The sequence below is a fragment of the Cricetulus griseus genome, chromosome 5, assembly GCF_003668045.3.
Source record: "Cricetulus griseus strain 17A/GY chromosome 5, alternate assembly CriGri-PICRH-1.0, whole genome shotgun sequence".
Classification (NCBI taxonomy): domain Eukaryota; kingdom Metazoa; phylum Chordata; class Mammalia; order Rodentia; family Cricetidae; genus Cricetulus; species Cricetulus griseus.
In genome coordinates, this window is record NC_048598.1 from 177686488 (window position 1) to 177701720 (window position 15233).

General features: G+C 42.5%; 1 gene segment (V, D, J or C); it reads left to right on the forward strand.

Annotated features, from left to right (window-relative positions):
* Positions 1-7425: 7425 nt before the first annotated feature.
* On the forward strand, positions 7426-12015 carry LOC118238970. The segment is given in 3 exon segments: positions 7426-7471; positions 7552-7856; positions 11827-12015. Coding segments are annotated over 3 exon segments (540 nt in total).
* The last annotated feature ends 3218 nt before the right edge of the window (positions 12016-15233 follow it).

The following is a 15233-nucleotide window of genomic DNA, read 5'->3' on the forward strand; positions in this document are numbered from 1 at the left end:
CCAGCAGATGGTGGAAGTAGAAGCAGACACCCACAGCTAAGCACTGAACTGATCTGAAATCCAGTTGCAGAGAAGGACTAATGATGAGCAAAGGGGTCCAGTCCAGGCTGGTGAAACCCACAGAACCAGCTGACCTGAACAACTTGGGGGGGGGCTCTTGGTCCCCAGGCTGATAGCTGGGAAACCAGCAAGGGACTGAATCAGACCCCAGGAACCTGGGTGTCAGTGAGGAGACCTCAGAAATCCATGGGACCTCCTGTAGTAGATCAGTACTTATCCCTAGCATAGGTGTGGACTTTGGTAGTCCACTCCACAAAGAGAGATACTCCCTGAGCCAAGACACACAGGTGGGCCTAGGCCCTATCCGATAGGATATGAAAGGCTCTGAAACCCTCTATGGAAGGCCTCACCCTCCCTGTGGAGCAGAAAGGGTATGTGATAGGTAGGATATTAGTTGTTGGGGGTGGTAGGAGAGGAGGGGAGGGAGAGGGAACTGGGATTGACATGTAAAACAATCTTGTTTCTAATTCAAATAAATTTAAAAAAGAATGCTCCTACAGGGTATCATATTTTGATCAGCTCTTTACAAGGGACCACTACCACTGACATGCTTTTTAATTTATAACACAAAAAGGACAAACTGTGGCAATTCATTTCGACATGAGTATCTCTTAAATGTTAGAGATTTTTATCTGCTATGCAAATGCAAATACTGCAGAGTCTGATGATTTCCTGCAGTGAGAACATGTTGAGATCAAATGAGAAGGCAGAGCTGTGATGTGATTCATGGAAATCCCTATTCTTTCTTTGTGATGTGATTATATGTAAAATCAAACTCAATTAGACAGAGGAAGAGAAAAAAGACATTAAAAAGGGGTGCTATTAGGGCATAGATCCACCTACTGGTGCCATTGACCTAAGCAGTGTAAATTTCCCTTTTCTTCAGTGTAGGGGAGCCTGTAGCCAGCCCCTAAGCAGGCGTGGCTACAGGTTCCCCTACACTTCAGGACCTCTCAACCTCCCAGGCAGACAACGGAGGAACTTTTGGGAGATGTCTAGGCTACTGTTGCTTTTGATGACAGGCATTTCCAAAAATCACATTCTCATCAAGGGATCTTCCCTCTCATGAGTTGAGTCTACCCTTCCCTAAAACCGATGGCTCCAAAATATCACATTAATACATTAAATGCTAGCAACTCATGGCACAAAATGAGTAGATTCAATTCATTAGTGATTGCTCACACAAGATTCTAAAATGCATACATTCAAACACATCCACAATAAACTCAGACTCAGCAATAATCCTTCAACAGCACATCAAGGAAACAAATCCAAGACTTCCTTTTGGTGTCATTTAAGTCCAGATTTGAGTGGAGTGGGTTGCAGAAATTAATGGAGATAGCAGTAAGGCAAAGTATACAACATCCTTGAGGATGTTGGGTCTATGGGTGTCACCTTAGCCATGACAGAGACAGCTCATTTCTCTAACAGCCACCAAAATTCCAGCTTTGTTCTCTGAGTTGATCCCCACAGTTACAAAAGGCTAAGAATGTCTGTCTTAGCTACTTTGTTATTGCTTTGGTAAAACACCATGACAAATACAGCTTACAAAGTAATCATTTAATTGCTGCTACCGTTTCCAAGCATTAATATCCAAGATATGCAAACCAAAGGCCTAGTGGCTGGAGTAGCAGCTGAGGGCGGACAACTTGATCCTCAAGCAGGCAGTAGAGAGTCACACTGAAAATACCATGTAACTGCAGAACCTCAAAGCCTTTTACCATGCACTCACATTCTCCAACAAGACCACATCTAATACTACTGCCCAAAGAGTTCCTCTAACTGAGGACCAAGTACTCAAAGCAGGAGCCAGTGGGCGACCTTGTAATTCAAACTAACACAGCCCCAGTCACTGAAAGGAATCCAGAATAGAAAGTTAGTAACATACAAGGGACATGGAGGTTGGAGGAGAAAGTGGCAGTCCTGTCAGGGAGAGCAAGAAATGACAGATTCCATTGGCTGAGTCTGGAAGGTTGGGCAGACCTAGTCCTGTCCATGAAAAGTGGTTTTCCAACAGGTGTTATGTTCCACATTGTATGCTAAAAAGTTCCACAAGAATCTACTTAGTGAAAGCTGAAGGTGGTATTTTATGATGAGGTCATATCTCAGGGACAGGAAAGGCTCTCCAGTTGGCAACTGAGATCAATCTGCTGCCCCAATGCTCTGCTTCACACTTGCTGTGTTTAAGAAGAGCAACATTAAATCCACAACATGATGTCCTCTTGAAAGGGATTGCCTTTGGCATGCTCATTCCTAAATGGGATGTCTTTGTCACAACCCTCCCCTCAGTTCTCAGGAACCTATGAAGAAGAATGGATGGAATGATTGCAAGAACCACAAGTTATGGGAAGCATCAAGGAAACTGTTTCTAGGACACAATATAGCAAGTGCACATATGATCTCAGATACTGTGAACAAGACATAGAGAAGCTCAAGCCTGTTCTTATTTCTTCCTGTACAAATAAAGCTTGACTGGAGATCAGAGGATGGAGCTTACCACTAGCTAACCATAGAGGTCTGGAGGTCTGTGCAGACAGACAGAAGATGAGATGTCTTGGCAGACAGATGATATAAGTAGGAAGAAACCGGAACTTGTTCTCATTTCTTCTGGGAAGCTAATGACTTACAGGTATCTTTGGTTTGCTCCTTATCTCTGATCTCTCAGCCCTTTCCTCTATATCTGACTCCAGGTTTTTACTATTTAGATCAATTAAGAGCTCTATTTACACAAGTCAATCAAAATCCAAGCATGGAGCAGTGTCAGTGGGCACTAAGTCCCACTCTTAGAAATGAAGCCATTCACAATTGACAACTGCTGGGAGGAAGTCAATTTTCCAAAGTAGAAAAACACAGGTTACATCAACCACACTTGAGAGGGGAAGTTTGAGAACAAAACTGTGTTCATTTTATTTGTGTTTTTTTTCTGTTTTGCATTTTATGTGAGAGAAAAACCTGAAAGTAGTAGAGCATCTGTGAGAATTTAGGTGTGGAGCAAAAATTAGATTAAATCAAATTTAAAATTAAGAAATGCACATGTGTAAACACCAACACAATGGATCCAGTAATTATATTCCTGTGTCCTATTCATGCACAATCATGAGTAGAGTAGACATCAACAATGCATTTTTATACTATCACTAGTCTTTGAGTTTTGATTTTTAAAATCATAGGTTGTCAAATAACAACTTTCTAAATCAATAACATTACCTTATATTTAATTTATGAATAAGGTACAGAAACAGAAGGCTGGGATATCAACTTGCTGTCACATATCATCCTTTCTGGTTCAAATACTGAATATACATCATTAGACAGTTTTGGAATTTGAATTCCCTGTGTGTGATCTGACTTTGTTCTGTTCCAGTATCACCTTCCCTTCTCACCTCAGAATCTGGGAATCATAAAAACACTCCCCATGCCAGGATTTCCCTTCATAATAAAGATCTTGGAGAGAACATGAATAACAGGAACATATCTAAACATGATAAAAGTAATATACACCAACAGCCAACATCAAACTAAATGGAGAGAAACTCAAAGCAATTCCTCTAAATTCCGGAACACGACAAGGCTGTCCACTCTCTCCATATCTCTTCAATTTGTCCTTGAAGTTCTAGCTAGAGCAATAAGACAAGAAAAGGAGATCAAGGGGATACAAATTGGAAAGGAAGAACTCAAACTTTCACATTTGCAGATGATATGATATTCCACATAAGTGACCCGAAAAACTCTACCAGGGAACTCCTACAGCTGATAAACACCTTCAGCAAAGTAGCAGGATATAAAATTAACTCAAAAAATCAGTAGCTCTTCTATATACAGATGATAAATGCACTGAGAAGGAAATAAGAGAAACATCACCCTTCACAATATCCACAAGCAACATAAAATATCTTGGGTTAACACTAACCAAAAAAGTGAAAGACCTGTACAGTAAGAATTTTGAGTCGTTAAAGAAAGAAATTAAAGTAGATACCACAAAATGGAAAGATCCCATGCTCTTGGATAGGTACAATCAACATAGTAAAAATGACAATCTTGCCAAAAGTAATCTACAGATTCAACGTAATCTCCCTTAAAATCCCAACAGAGTTCTTCACAGAACTTGAAAGAACAATACTCAACTTTATATGGAAAACCAGAAAACCCAGGATAGCCAAAACAACTCTGTACAATAAAGGATCTTCTGGAGGCATCATCATCCGTGACTTCAAGCTTTATTATAGAATCATAGTTCTGAAAACAGCTTGGTGTTGGCACAAAAATAGGCAGATAGACCAATGGAATCAAAGTGAAAACCTTGATATTAAACCACACACCTATAAACACCTTATTTTTGACAAAGATGCTGAATCTATACAATGGAAGAAAGATAGCATCTTCAACAAATGGTGCTGGCACAACTGGATTTGGACATGCAGAAGACTGCAGATATAACCATATCTGTCAACATGCAGAAAACTTAAGTGCAAATGGATCAAAGATCTCAACATAAATCCAGCCACTCTGACTCTTCTAGAAGAGAAAGTGGGAGATACCTTTGAACAAATTGGCACAGGAGACTGCTTCCTGAACATTATGCCAGCAGCACAAACATTGAGATCTGCATATAATAAATGGGACCTCCTGAAACTGATCAGCTTCTGTAAGGCAAAGGACACAGTCAGTAAGACAAAACGACAGTCCACAGAATGGGAAAAGATTTTCACCAACCCCACATCTGACAGAAGGCTGATTTCCAAAATATACAATTTACTGAAGAAGCTAGCCACCAAAACACCAAACAGTGAAATTAAAAAAGTGTGGTGCAGAACTAAATAGAGAACTCTCAACAGAGGAATCTGAAATGGCTGAAAGGCACTTAAGAAAGTGCTCAACATGCTTGGCCATCAGAGAAATGCAGCTCAAAACAACTCTGGGATACTATGTTACACAGGCCAGAATGGCTAAAATCAAAAACACCTATGACAATCTATGAGGGAGAGGATGTGGAGAAAAAGGAACACTGCTCCATTGAGTCTCCAAAACACCAAACATGTTACCATAAATCTTTCCACCAAAAGCTGCCTGAGCCCTAGAGCCATGTGTGTGCTTTACGACAGCTGCCGGCCCAAGTTAGAGCCGAAATTAATACACAGAGAGACTTGTGTTAGGTACAATGCTGCTTGGCCAATGACTAGGATTCTCATCTGCTAGCTCAGTCTTAATTATCATAAATCTATATATTTTATAAGACTTATAGAGGATGCCTTTCATTGGCAACCTCTCTTACCAGTGGCTCACATCCTGCCACTGGAGTTGGAAGGGGAAAAGGGGACACTTCCTGTTTCCTTTGCTTAAATATGAGTCTCCTTGCCATGTCACTTCCTGTCTGGATTAGCACTTCTCTATTACATTTCCCAGAATCCTCTTTGACTCCTAGTCCTGTCTAACTTGCTGTTTCATTGGCCAAACAGAACTTTATTAAACAATCAATGAGATAAACATACACAGAAGTACCTCCCCCATCACAAACAATCCAATTAAAAAGTGGGGTACAGAACTAAATAGACAATTCTCAATAGAGGAATCTAAAAGGGCTGAAAGACACATAAAAAAGTGTTCAACATCCTTATCCATCAGGGAAATGCAAATCAAAACAGCTCTGAGATACCATGTTACTCCTGTCAGAATGGCTAAAATCAAAAACACCAATGACAATTTATGCTAGAGAGGATGCAGAGAAAGAGGAACACTCCTCCCCTGCTGGTGGGAGTGCCAACATGTACAGCCGCTTTGGAAATCAGTGTGGCAACTCCTCAGGAAAATGAGAATCCATCTACCACAAGATCCAGCATTTCCACTCTTAGCCATATACCCAAAAGAAGCACATTCATACAATAAGGACATCTGTTCAACAATGTTCATAGCAGCACTATTTGTAATAGCCAGAAACTGGAAGCAACCTAGATGTCCCTCAATTGAAGAATGGATAGAGAAAATGAGGTACATTTACACAATGGAGTACTCCTCAGCAGAAAAAAAAATGGAATCTTGAAATTTGAAGAAAATGGATGGAACTAGAAGAAACCATTCTGAGTGAGGTAACCCAATCACAAAAAGGCAAACATGGTATGTACTCACTCATATGTGGATTTTAGACATAGAGTAATGGATTTCCATCCTACAATCCACACTGCCAGAGAAGCTAGTAAATAAAGAGGACTCTAAGAGAGACAGACATGGTCCCCTGGGAAGGAGAAAGGGATAAGGTATCTTGAGCAAATTGGGAGCAAGGGAGGTGGGGGAGGGAGCTAGGAGAATGAGAAGGGGAGAAGAGGAGGGTTGAGGAGGACATGAGGGAGCAGAAAGGTTAAGTCAGGTTAAGAATAGAAGAAAACAAGAAAGGAGATACCACAATAAGGGAGACATTTTAGGTTTCCAGAGAAATCAGACACTAGGGAAATGTCTGGAGATCTACAAAGATGACAACACCTAACAATATAAGCAACAGAAGAGAGGCTACCTTAAATGCCCTCCCCTGATAATGAGATTGATGACTGTCTTATACACCATCGTACATCCTTCATCCAGAAGCTGGTGGAAGTAGAAGCAGACACTAACAACTAATCACTGAACTAAACTGGAATCCAGTTGCAGAGAAGAACGTGTGATGGGCAATGGGGTCCAGACCGGGCTGGTGAAACCCACAAAAACAGTTGACCTGAACAAAAGGGAGCTCTAGGTCCCCAGACTGATAGCTGGAAACCAGCATGGGACTGAACAAACATAGATCCCTTACTAAGTGCCTACACTGATAACAAGGGTTGTTCTACTCAATAGGTTGACATTCATGTCCCATTCTGGCAAAATGTCTAAGGTGTGGTCAGCTAATATTAGAGGTGTCCCATGGGTCCTGATGGTGTCTGATGAGGGTTGAACAACACTCTCCAATATCCTCTGCTAAAGCCTGGTGGGCCAGGATGGACTCAATGCCCTCAATGCAAGTTCCTTGAGTCACAAACACATTTCACACTGAGGATGGTCAGCTGGCTCATGGACCATTCAGTGTGGCTCAGGCTGAGGAACATGACAGTGGGGACTTCAGTCTCAGTGGGAAGGAGTCTGTCTGTGAAGAGCTTAGGGATGAGTTATGGGATGTATTCAATAAGAGTGTGTTATGACTTGTCAATCAGTGTCCTGCTGTCTGACTCGGAAGCTTCCGCCTTCTTCTCAGGCTGGATCAGGTCTTGATAATAACAGCTAACTGTAACATGAATATTCAAATGACCTGAATTTGTGATGCTAAATACTGAGATGTCCATAGACCACAGCAACAGGTGACTAACTTCATCTCCACAGTGCCTGAGTGAATACATCCTCACCATGGGCTGGAGCTGGAACTTGTTTTTCCTGGTAGCAGCAGCTACAGGTAAGAGGCTCTCCAGTTCCAGGCCTGAGGACATTAGAGGCTCATGTGACAGTAGCATCCAGTTTTCCTTCTCCCCACAGGTGTCCAAGGCGAGATCCAATTGCAGCAGTCTGGGTCTCAGCTGGTAAGGACTGGGTCCTCAGTGAAGGTGTCCTGCAAGGTTTCAGGCTACAACATCATTGAGTACTATATGCATTGGGTGAAGCAGAAGCCTGGACAGGGGCTGGAGTGGATGGGACGTCTCAACCCTAGAACTGGAAGCACAAACTATGCACAGAAGTTCCAAGGACGGGTCTCCATGACCAGTGTCACATCCTCCAGCACAGCCTACATGGAGCTCAGCAGCCTGACATCTGAGGACTCTGCTGTCTATTACTGTGCAAGAGACACAGTGTTGCAACCACATCCTGAGTGTGTCAGAAACCCTGGAGGAGCAGGAAGCAGAGACTGAGATGACACAGAAGAGCAGCCTGGAGACTTACAAAAAATAATGAATCTGAGTGTCCTGTTTCAGCCTCCTCCTAATGGTCCTATGAGGGGTTTGTCAGTTTTTCCAAATGACATCTGAGGATGAAGCGGTGTTGACTGAGTGTGCCGTGCGGTATACCACAACTTGATGAGATCTTTATCAGTGACCACCTCCATTGATATGCGTCTTCTTTAATGAAACCAAATATAAGAAGCTGTCACAATACATTACGGTGTGTGTGTGTGTGTGTGTGTGTGTGTGTGTGTGTGTGTGGAGGGGGTGTGTGTGATATTAATGAAAGAGATTAGAACTGTTGATAAAGTAGCTGGGAATACACTATAATAAGAATTTGGCTAGGAAAATAGATCAGCAATATCACAACAAACAAAAACACAAGTCAAAATTAAGTTTGATGTACTTAACAGCACACCAAATACTTTAGTAGAAGTTGTTACCAAAGATTTGTGGGGAGTCCCTTTACCTTTCCTCATAATTTCAATTTTATGTAATCATTTATAGGTGAGTCTAATCCTGGATTTCTTTGTTAGAAGTAATCACATTTATTATCAATTGAGAGATGAAGACAGATCCGGTTATTACACTGTGGAGTCCTCTGGTATAGAGTCTGTTACTCTCTCAGCATTCTGGGCTCCTGCTCACATAACACTGGGCCAGAGCAGGGGGATCCTGACCTGATGATGGGAGAGGCCTTGATGTCATCAGGAGCCCTGGGTGATCATTGCCTGTTTCCTGAAATTGGATTGTCTCTGCAGCACATTTAGATTGACACTGACTGATTACAGAAAGTTCCTGTCCTCCAAGTCCAGTGTCCCCTCAATGTCCTGTGTGCAACATAAAGTTTCAAGCAACATCATGAAATCTCTTACTCAGATATAAACCACAGAGTCAGGATAGAAAGAGAAGAGGGGTTCCGTTATCTGTGAATTCCAGGGAACCATCCACAGAAAGATTAAAAGTGGTAAGAATGTTGGGTTGTTGTTATATTTGAACTGGATGAACCCATGCAAGTTGAATAGGCCTGACTTCGGTGGGGACACACTGAATCTCTCAAGGAGAAGTAAAGATTCCATCCTCCACAGAACTTCATCTTATGGCTGCCATGATACATCACAGTCACACAAGATTCCTAGGAGAAACTTCCTGAACTGTACATGATTGCTGAGAGCACATTAAACTGTCTACAAACATTTCAGAGCAATCACTATATGGGGTGAGATTAATCATTTGTACACCAAGATCTGTCAAAGTAATTAAAGAGGTACAATATTGTAAATTGTGATTTTCCAAATGACATCAAGTCCACATGGTCACTGATAATGGTAAGTATTTTTGCCATGAGACATCAGAGAGTCAAAGCAAAATAATTTATCTATGCACAGCCTGAGGGGTAAGTATAGAGGGGCCAGCAAGGGTGTTTCCTGAATCTACTGAGAGTTTATTCCTCTCAGTTAACCACATACAAGGCCCAGGAGACCATCTCCTATGGCAGTTAGAACCCTCCCCTAGAAGGACACAAGATCAGTTAGTTCTTAGATTCTATGTCACTCTCCTGGGACTGCTACAGAAAAGGAAATGACACAGTTCAAAGGCCCTCTCTATCACCATGGAGACAGTATATCTCATTATAGGATAAATTCCTCAATTGGAAGCCAGGAATAGACAGTCTTATCTCATGGAGAGGCAACCTCAAGGTTCTTCATGCTGAGTCTCACCAAATCAGGATAGAGTTTCATGTCCGGGGAGGGGACAGGACTGGAGGGATGGAGGGTACGAGATCACGGTCCCGAGTGGAGGCTCCAGATTTCTCCCTGTCTTTTCTTAGAGACACACATGGTTCCTTTATTAGTTTGAAAATGTTGAAAACTAGTGACCCTGATGTACAGTATTGGGAATCAAAACACAGGCCTCACCAGATTAATAATTAATGCAAACAAATATTCAAATTTAAGTTACTTACAGAAAAGTAATAGTGTATAGAATTTACATGTCATTTTTCTTCAGTACTGGGTATCACACACCAGTTGTTTGCATGAATTAACACTAAGCTACATCTTTGAAACCGGTTTCTTCAATTCAATGTCTTGAATCAAAATGCATAAAACTTTGCTAATCCTTCTAAAATTACCACACCTCTTTAGAGTTAATAAGAGAGAGTTGTGGCTGCAGCAAAAAAGAAAGGTAAATTAAAAATAAATAAGACTGAATTATATCACAAATACATAATAAATAATCAGTAATTACTTCTTTCCATATCACTTGGTTTGTCTCTATCCTTTGCTATAGGCATTTAAATGCCTAATTCTTCCACCACAAAACTCCTCATACAGATCTGGAAATGCAAACAAGGCCTCTTTTTGCTCCTGAAAACCAGCACAACCCTAACTCTGCAGATTCTACTGAGGAGCCCAGCCCTGGATACCACGGCTTTCCCTTCAGTGTTAGCACTGAAGGAAAAACCACTCACAATGGAGCTGTGCACAAGGGGAGATTTCCCTGTTACTTCTACATTTTAAATTAATTTTTGTGATTTTCTAACCAGAATTCTGTGCCAAATATTATCCCCACTCAAATTCTTTGTGTATCCAACAATTGTTCACTCTCAAAATTCATAACTTCTCCAGCTTTAATTAATACTTTTCCAGTCTCTTTCTCTTCCTCTGCCGTGTGTGTGTGTGTGTGTGTGTGTGTGCGTGCGTGCGTGCGTGCGTGCGTGCGTGTGTGCGTGCGTGCGTGTGTGTGTGTGACATTGGGCTCAGTAGGTGGTGGTGGTGAGAGGAAGGTAAATGTTTGAGGATTTTCAGAATAGAAGGATGTGGCTGCAAGGACATTGTCCCATTGGGTGTTAGGGAGGTCACAGAGGAGCTGGCAGCACCTTTGTGATGCGGGAAGAGCAGGACTCTAGGGTAGGTGGGGAAGGTCAGCCCTGGAGGAGCAAATTGCTAAATATGGCCATCAAAATGTGTGTTTACCATTGTTAAAGAATGTTCTCAGGGTTCATATTTACATAGACATTCTATTATTTTTTGAGGATCAGTCATGGACTTCATGCCTGATATGCTGTACCACTCAGCTATGGCTTCAGCAAAAATGTGTTAATTCAGTATAATGTATGCATCCATTATTCCAGACCCATTTCTTAAATGATTTTGGTTAGGTTTTGTTTCTCTGAATTTCCAATTAAAAATGTAATTATTTACCAAAGACAGGAAAAGAGTTTACAAACACAGAGAACACTGAAGTAGGGCTGAAAATTCATATTTTCTTTAAAACCTAAAACGATACTAAGTAAATTTTTTCCTCATTCATTCTTTCTTCACTCTTCTTCCTGACAAACAGCTCCATACAGACCAAGCATAACTCAAAATTTTCATTCCCCTGCCCCATCCTTTTGCCTATCATGCAGTCCTGGGAATAAACATAGGGCTTCAAAAATGCAAGACAATACTCTACCAACTAAGCTATGTCCCTGGACAGTAAGTGATGCTTTGATAACATAAACTCCACTTTGGTCTTTATTTCATCTCAGACATTTGCACCCTTATTTATCTCCACTAAGCTCCTGCCCCTGAGTTCATGACACAGCAAGAAGACATGCAAATTATGTCCCCCTCTGCCCATGAAAACCTGTACTGACCCTGCAGACATGAAAGTGGCACCCAGCTCGGGACTCACAGGTCCTCCCATACTGTGGTCATCACTGAACACTCAACACTCAGCACGGATTTGATACTGAGCTGGGTTTCCCTTGTTACTCTCTTCAAAGGTAACTTATACATTAGGAGAGATACTAAGTATTTGGGGAAAAGGAAGTGAGAGGGTTATTGGGCATCTGTGATTGTGTACTGACAGAATTCTCTGTTTGCAGGCATCCAGTGTGAGGCTCAGCTGGTGGAATCAGGGCGGAGGCTTGGTGCAGTCTGTAAAGTCCCCGACACTCTCCTGTGCAGCCTCTGGATTCACCCTGAGTGAGGTCTGCAGTATTGGTGATGATTTTTTCCTCATGAGACTCAGACAAAGACTGAGTGGTATCCGGTTAGGACAGTGCTTGGATTAGGGAGTCACAGGTGAGGGGAGGCCACACTCTGTGACCCACACAGCCTAACAGGTCTCAGGTCTTCTACTTTCCCTCAGAAGTGTGCACATCAGGCACAGATGTGACCCATTTGTATTTTCCCTGATGCAGTTACTTAACATATAACTTTCATCATGGTGTCTCCTGACATATTTTGTTCATCCAGCTTCTGTCTTTTGTTTAAAACAGACATGAGCCACTTATAGAAAACTCAGCTGAGCCCTAGGCTGTAATTGTGTGGGACTTAGGGAAGGCTATTTGTGGATTAAAAAAAAGAAATAAAATTTAAAGGAACATGATTGACTCCAGTTGTTTTTGGAGGAGAAAGTTTATTATACCATTGTGGGAGAGCATAGCCAGAGGTGTGAACATCTGGGGAGTCCAGAGTGGACACTACCCTGAGTCATGTGAGGAGTGAGAGGAGCCAGGAGGGGAGGGATGACAGGGGAAGAAGGTGAAGGATCCAGGATACCCAAAAGAGATGAAAAGGACCAGGTAACTGAAACAGTTGGGTGATACACAAAAGAGCAGCTTGAGATAGGGAAGGCCAGCCCAGGGCTGGAATGCTTAGGGTAGGTGAAAGGATAAGCCAGCCAGGAGGACCCTGTTACAGGTAGGGCTGAGGGAGGCACAGAGAATGTGGTGTCCACTTTCTGGCTTGAAAATTTGAATAGGCACCTCTGCCATTTGTCCCTTGTTTGAAACCTAACATCCCAGGCATTCGTTGTCAATAAACAAATGATTAGGTGAAATTTTCTCTGAGACTACTTCCTGCTGACATGGAGACAACATTGTTGGGTGGTGTAAAGGTTCATGAAACCTGGATAAAGGGAAGTCAGGTATTTATTTCAGATTTACTCATAAATTAAGAAATGAAATAGAAAAACACTGAGGCCTTCTGCCCAGAGCTCTGCAAACTGAGACCTGATCTGCATTCACCACCAAAGACAAGAGCTCCCTTCCAATTCTGCATGCAGCACCTGAGACTCCAAGAGGAAGGGGCTGGTTCCTCAAAGGCTATTGGGTGGATGAGTTCCCACAACAGGGTGGAACCAAAGAGGCTGGAATGTTGGCTGTGTCCATGCCTTCCAGGCTCCGAGGAAACTTTTAGGGCTAGAGACGTGTGGGCATCAGTTGGGGCAATTTGTGAGGCAGGACTGCCAGGGATGAGCCAATTTGATCTTGTCCCAGGATGCAGATATTTTGAAGGAACACCTAGAGGTAGTTGTTGGAGCAGTCTACATTTGATTTTAAATATAATGCAACCAACAGACTAGGATGCCAGGAAGTGGTGGCAAAGTTCTTTAATCCCAGCACTCGGGAGGCAGAGAAAGGCAGAGCTGGAGGCTATCCTGGTCTACAAGAGCTAGTTCCAGGATATCCTCCAAAGCCACAGAGAAACCCTGTCTCAAAAAAGTAGACTAAGGAGAAGTGGTAAAATAAGACGTTTAGGGAAATTTTTATCTGGGTGTACATTTGAAACTTTTCGGCCATGGACCTGGTGTTTGATGGGCGGGACCTACAGAAAGAGAGAGAGAGAGAGAGAGAGAGAGAGAGAGAGAGAGAGAGAGAGAAGGATAGCCCGCTCTCAGGCTTAGGGAAAGTAAGCAGGTATTCCTGGCAAACACAGAGAAGCAGAGATGTCCTGAAAGGTTATCTGATGGAGGGGTTGCTTGGTTCATCAGGAACTGGAAGGCACAAAGTGTCTCAGGAGCCAAGGACTCTAACCAGAAAACCTAAGACAGTCGCTAGATCAACTCCATGATTCCATGCAAAATGAGATTGGTCTAGCAATAAAATGATGATTACTTTCCAAAGGTATTAAAAGATTTTAGTTTGCTGAGAGAAAAATTTTCTCACAGGCCTTGGCCCAGGACAAGGAAATTGGCTCCAACCTGAGGGCAGACAAACAATCCTTTTTGGATCACACCTGACCAACAGACAATCGGGGACTTTTCAGGGTATATTCTGTGGTTTTTCCTTTGTAGAAAAGCAGGTCACACCTGGGTGACCACTCTAACATGAGATCATACTTTGTAATCAATCACTTTGTGCCCCTTGCCTGTATGTTGATCTGTGGCTTTTTCTATATAAGGAGCTTGCACCCCATGCTGGGGCACGCAGCTTTCCCAGTATTCCTGACTCCTGAATGCACATTCGTTCAATAAACTCTCTTGCTTTTGCAGCTCAAGGTCTGGTTTCTGAATCTCGGGGGTTCCTTGGGATCCTGTGGCCCTTAGGGTCTGGGGTCTTTCAGTATAGTGATTTAGCATGCCATAATTCTCTGTAGTCACTCTGTAGTAGTAGTGGGTTGTGTTGAGCTGGATCCAAATGCCAGCAGAGAAGACCCTAGTGTGAGAGGAACATTAGGAATGATAGAGGCTCCACTTACAATCAATCTCTGTCACATCCATTCAGTGCTTCCAGGAAAACAAGAGCCTCTTCTTCCTGAAGCTGAGCTCTGTGAACTCAAGCTACACTGTGAAAGTTGACCTTAAGAAAATATACGCAATCTGTGAGGTTAAGATATCTTTAATAGATAAAAGCCAGCCAAATGCAAGCCAGAGTGTTCCAGGAGCAGCAAGGTGAGGGAGGCCAAAGAGAGGACCCCATGTGCCTTGTCTCTCCCTTTAACCCTATCTGACATCACCCTGACATCACCTTGACCATGCTCATGTTGGGCGTGGTCAGGCACACCTGTAGCCAGCTTCTAGCAGGCATGGCTTACAGTGTCCTCTACAATTCCCCTTTTAGTCTAAAAGAGGATTAAAGCTCAACAGTGCAAAGTATCCAAAATTAACAACAATAAAAGTGAAATACAAGAATATACAACAATCTGCTTATGTCACATCCTAACTATGTCTACATCAGCTAAACCCTAAAGTCATCTGAAAAGAGGTGTCCAAGCCTGAACACCTCCTTCCAATCCCAACCTTAAACAATAGGAAGCTATCCCTAACTAGGTGTTCACTACCCTAATAGACAATAATGGGGTAAGGGGGTAGCATTCTTCAAGTTGCTTCCTGCTGAAATGGGACAGCTGCAGCCTCGTGGGGTCCTGTGGGAAGAAAATGTTAGTATAGTGAAAGTCTCTAATGGATTATATCGAGTCCATGTTAGATGGGATTTGCTTGACTGAAGATCTAGGTTGAAATCCTCAACTTGATGGAAGTCAGCCCCCGAAGCTCTGGTCGTGGTGT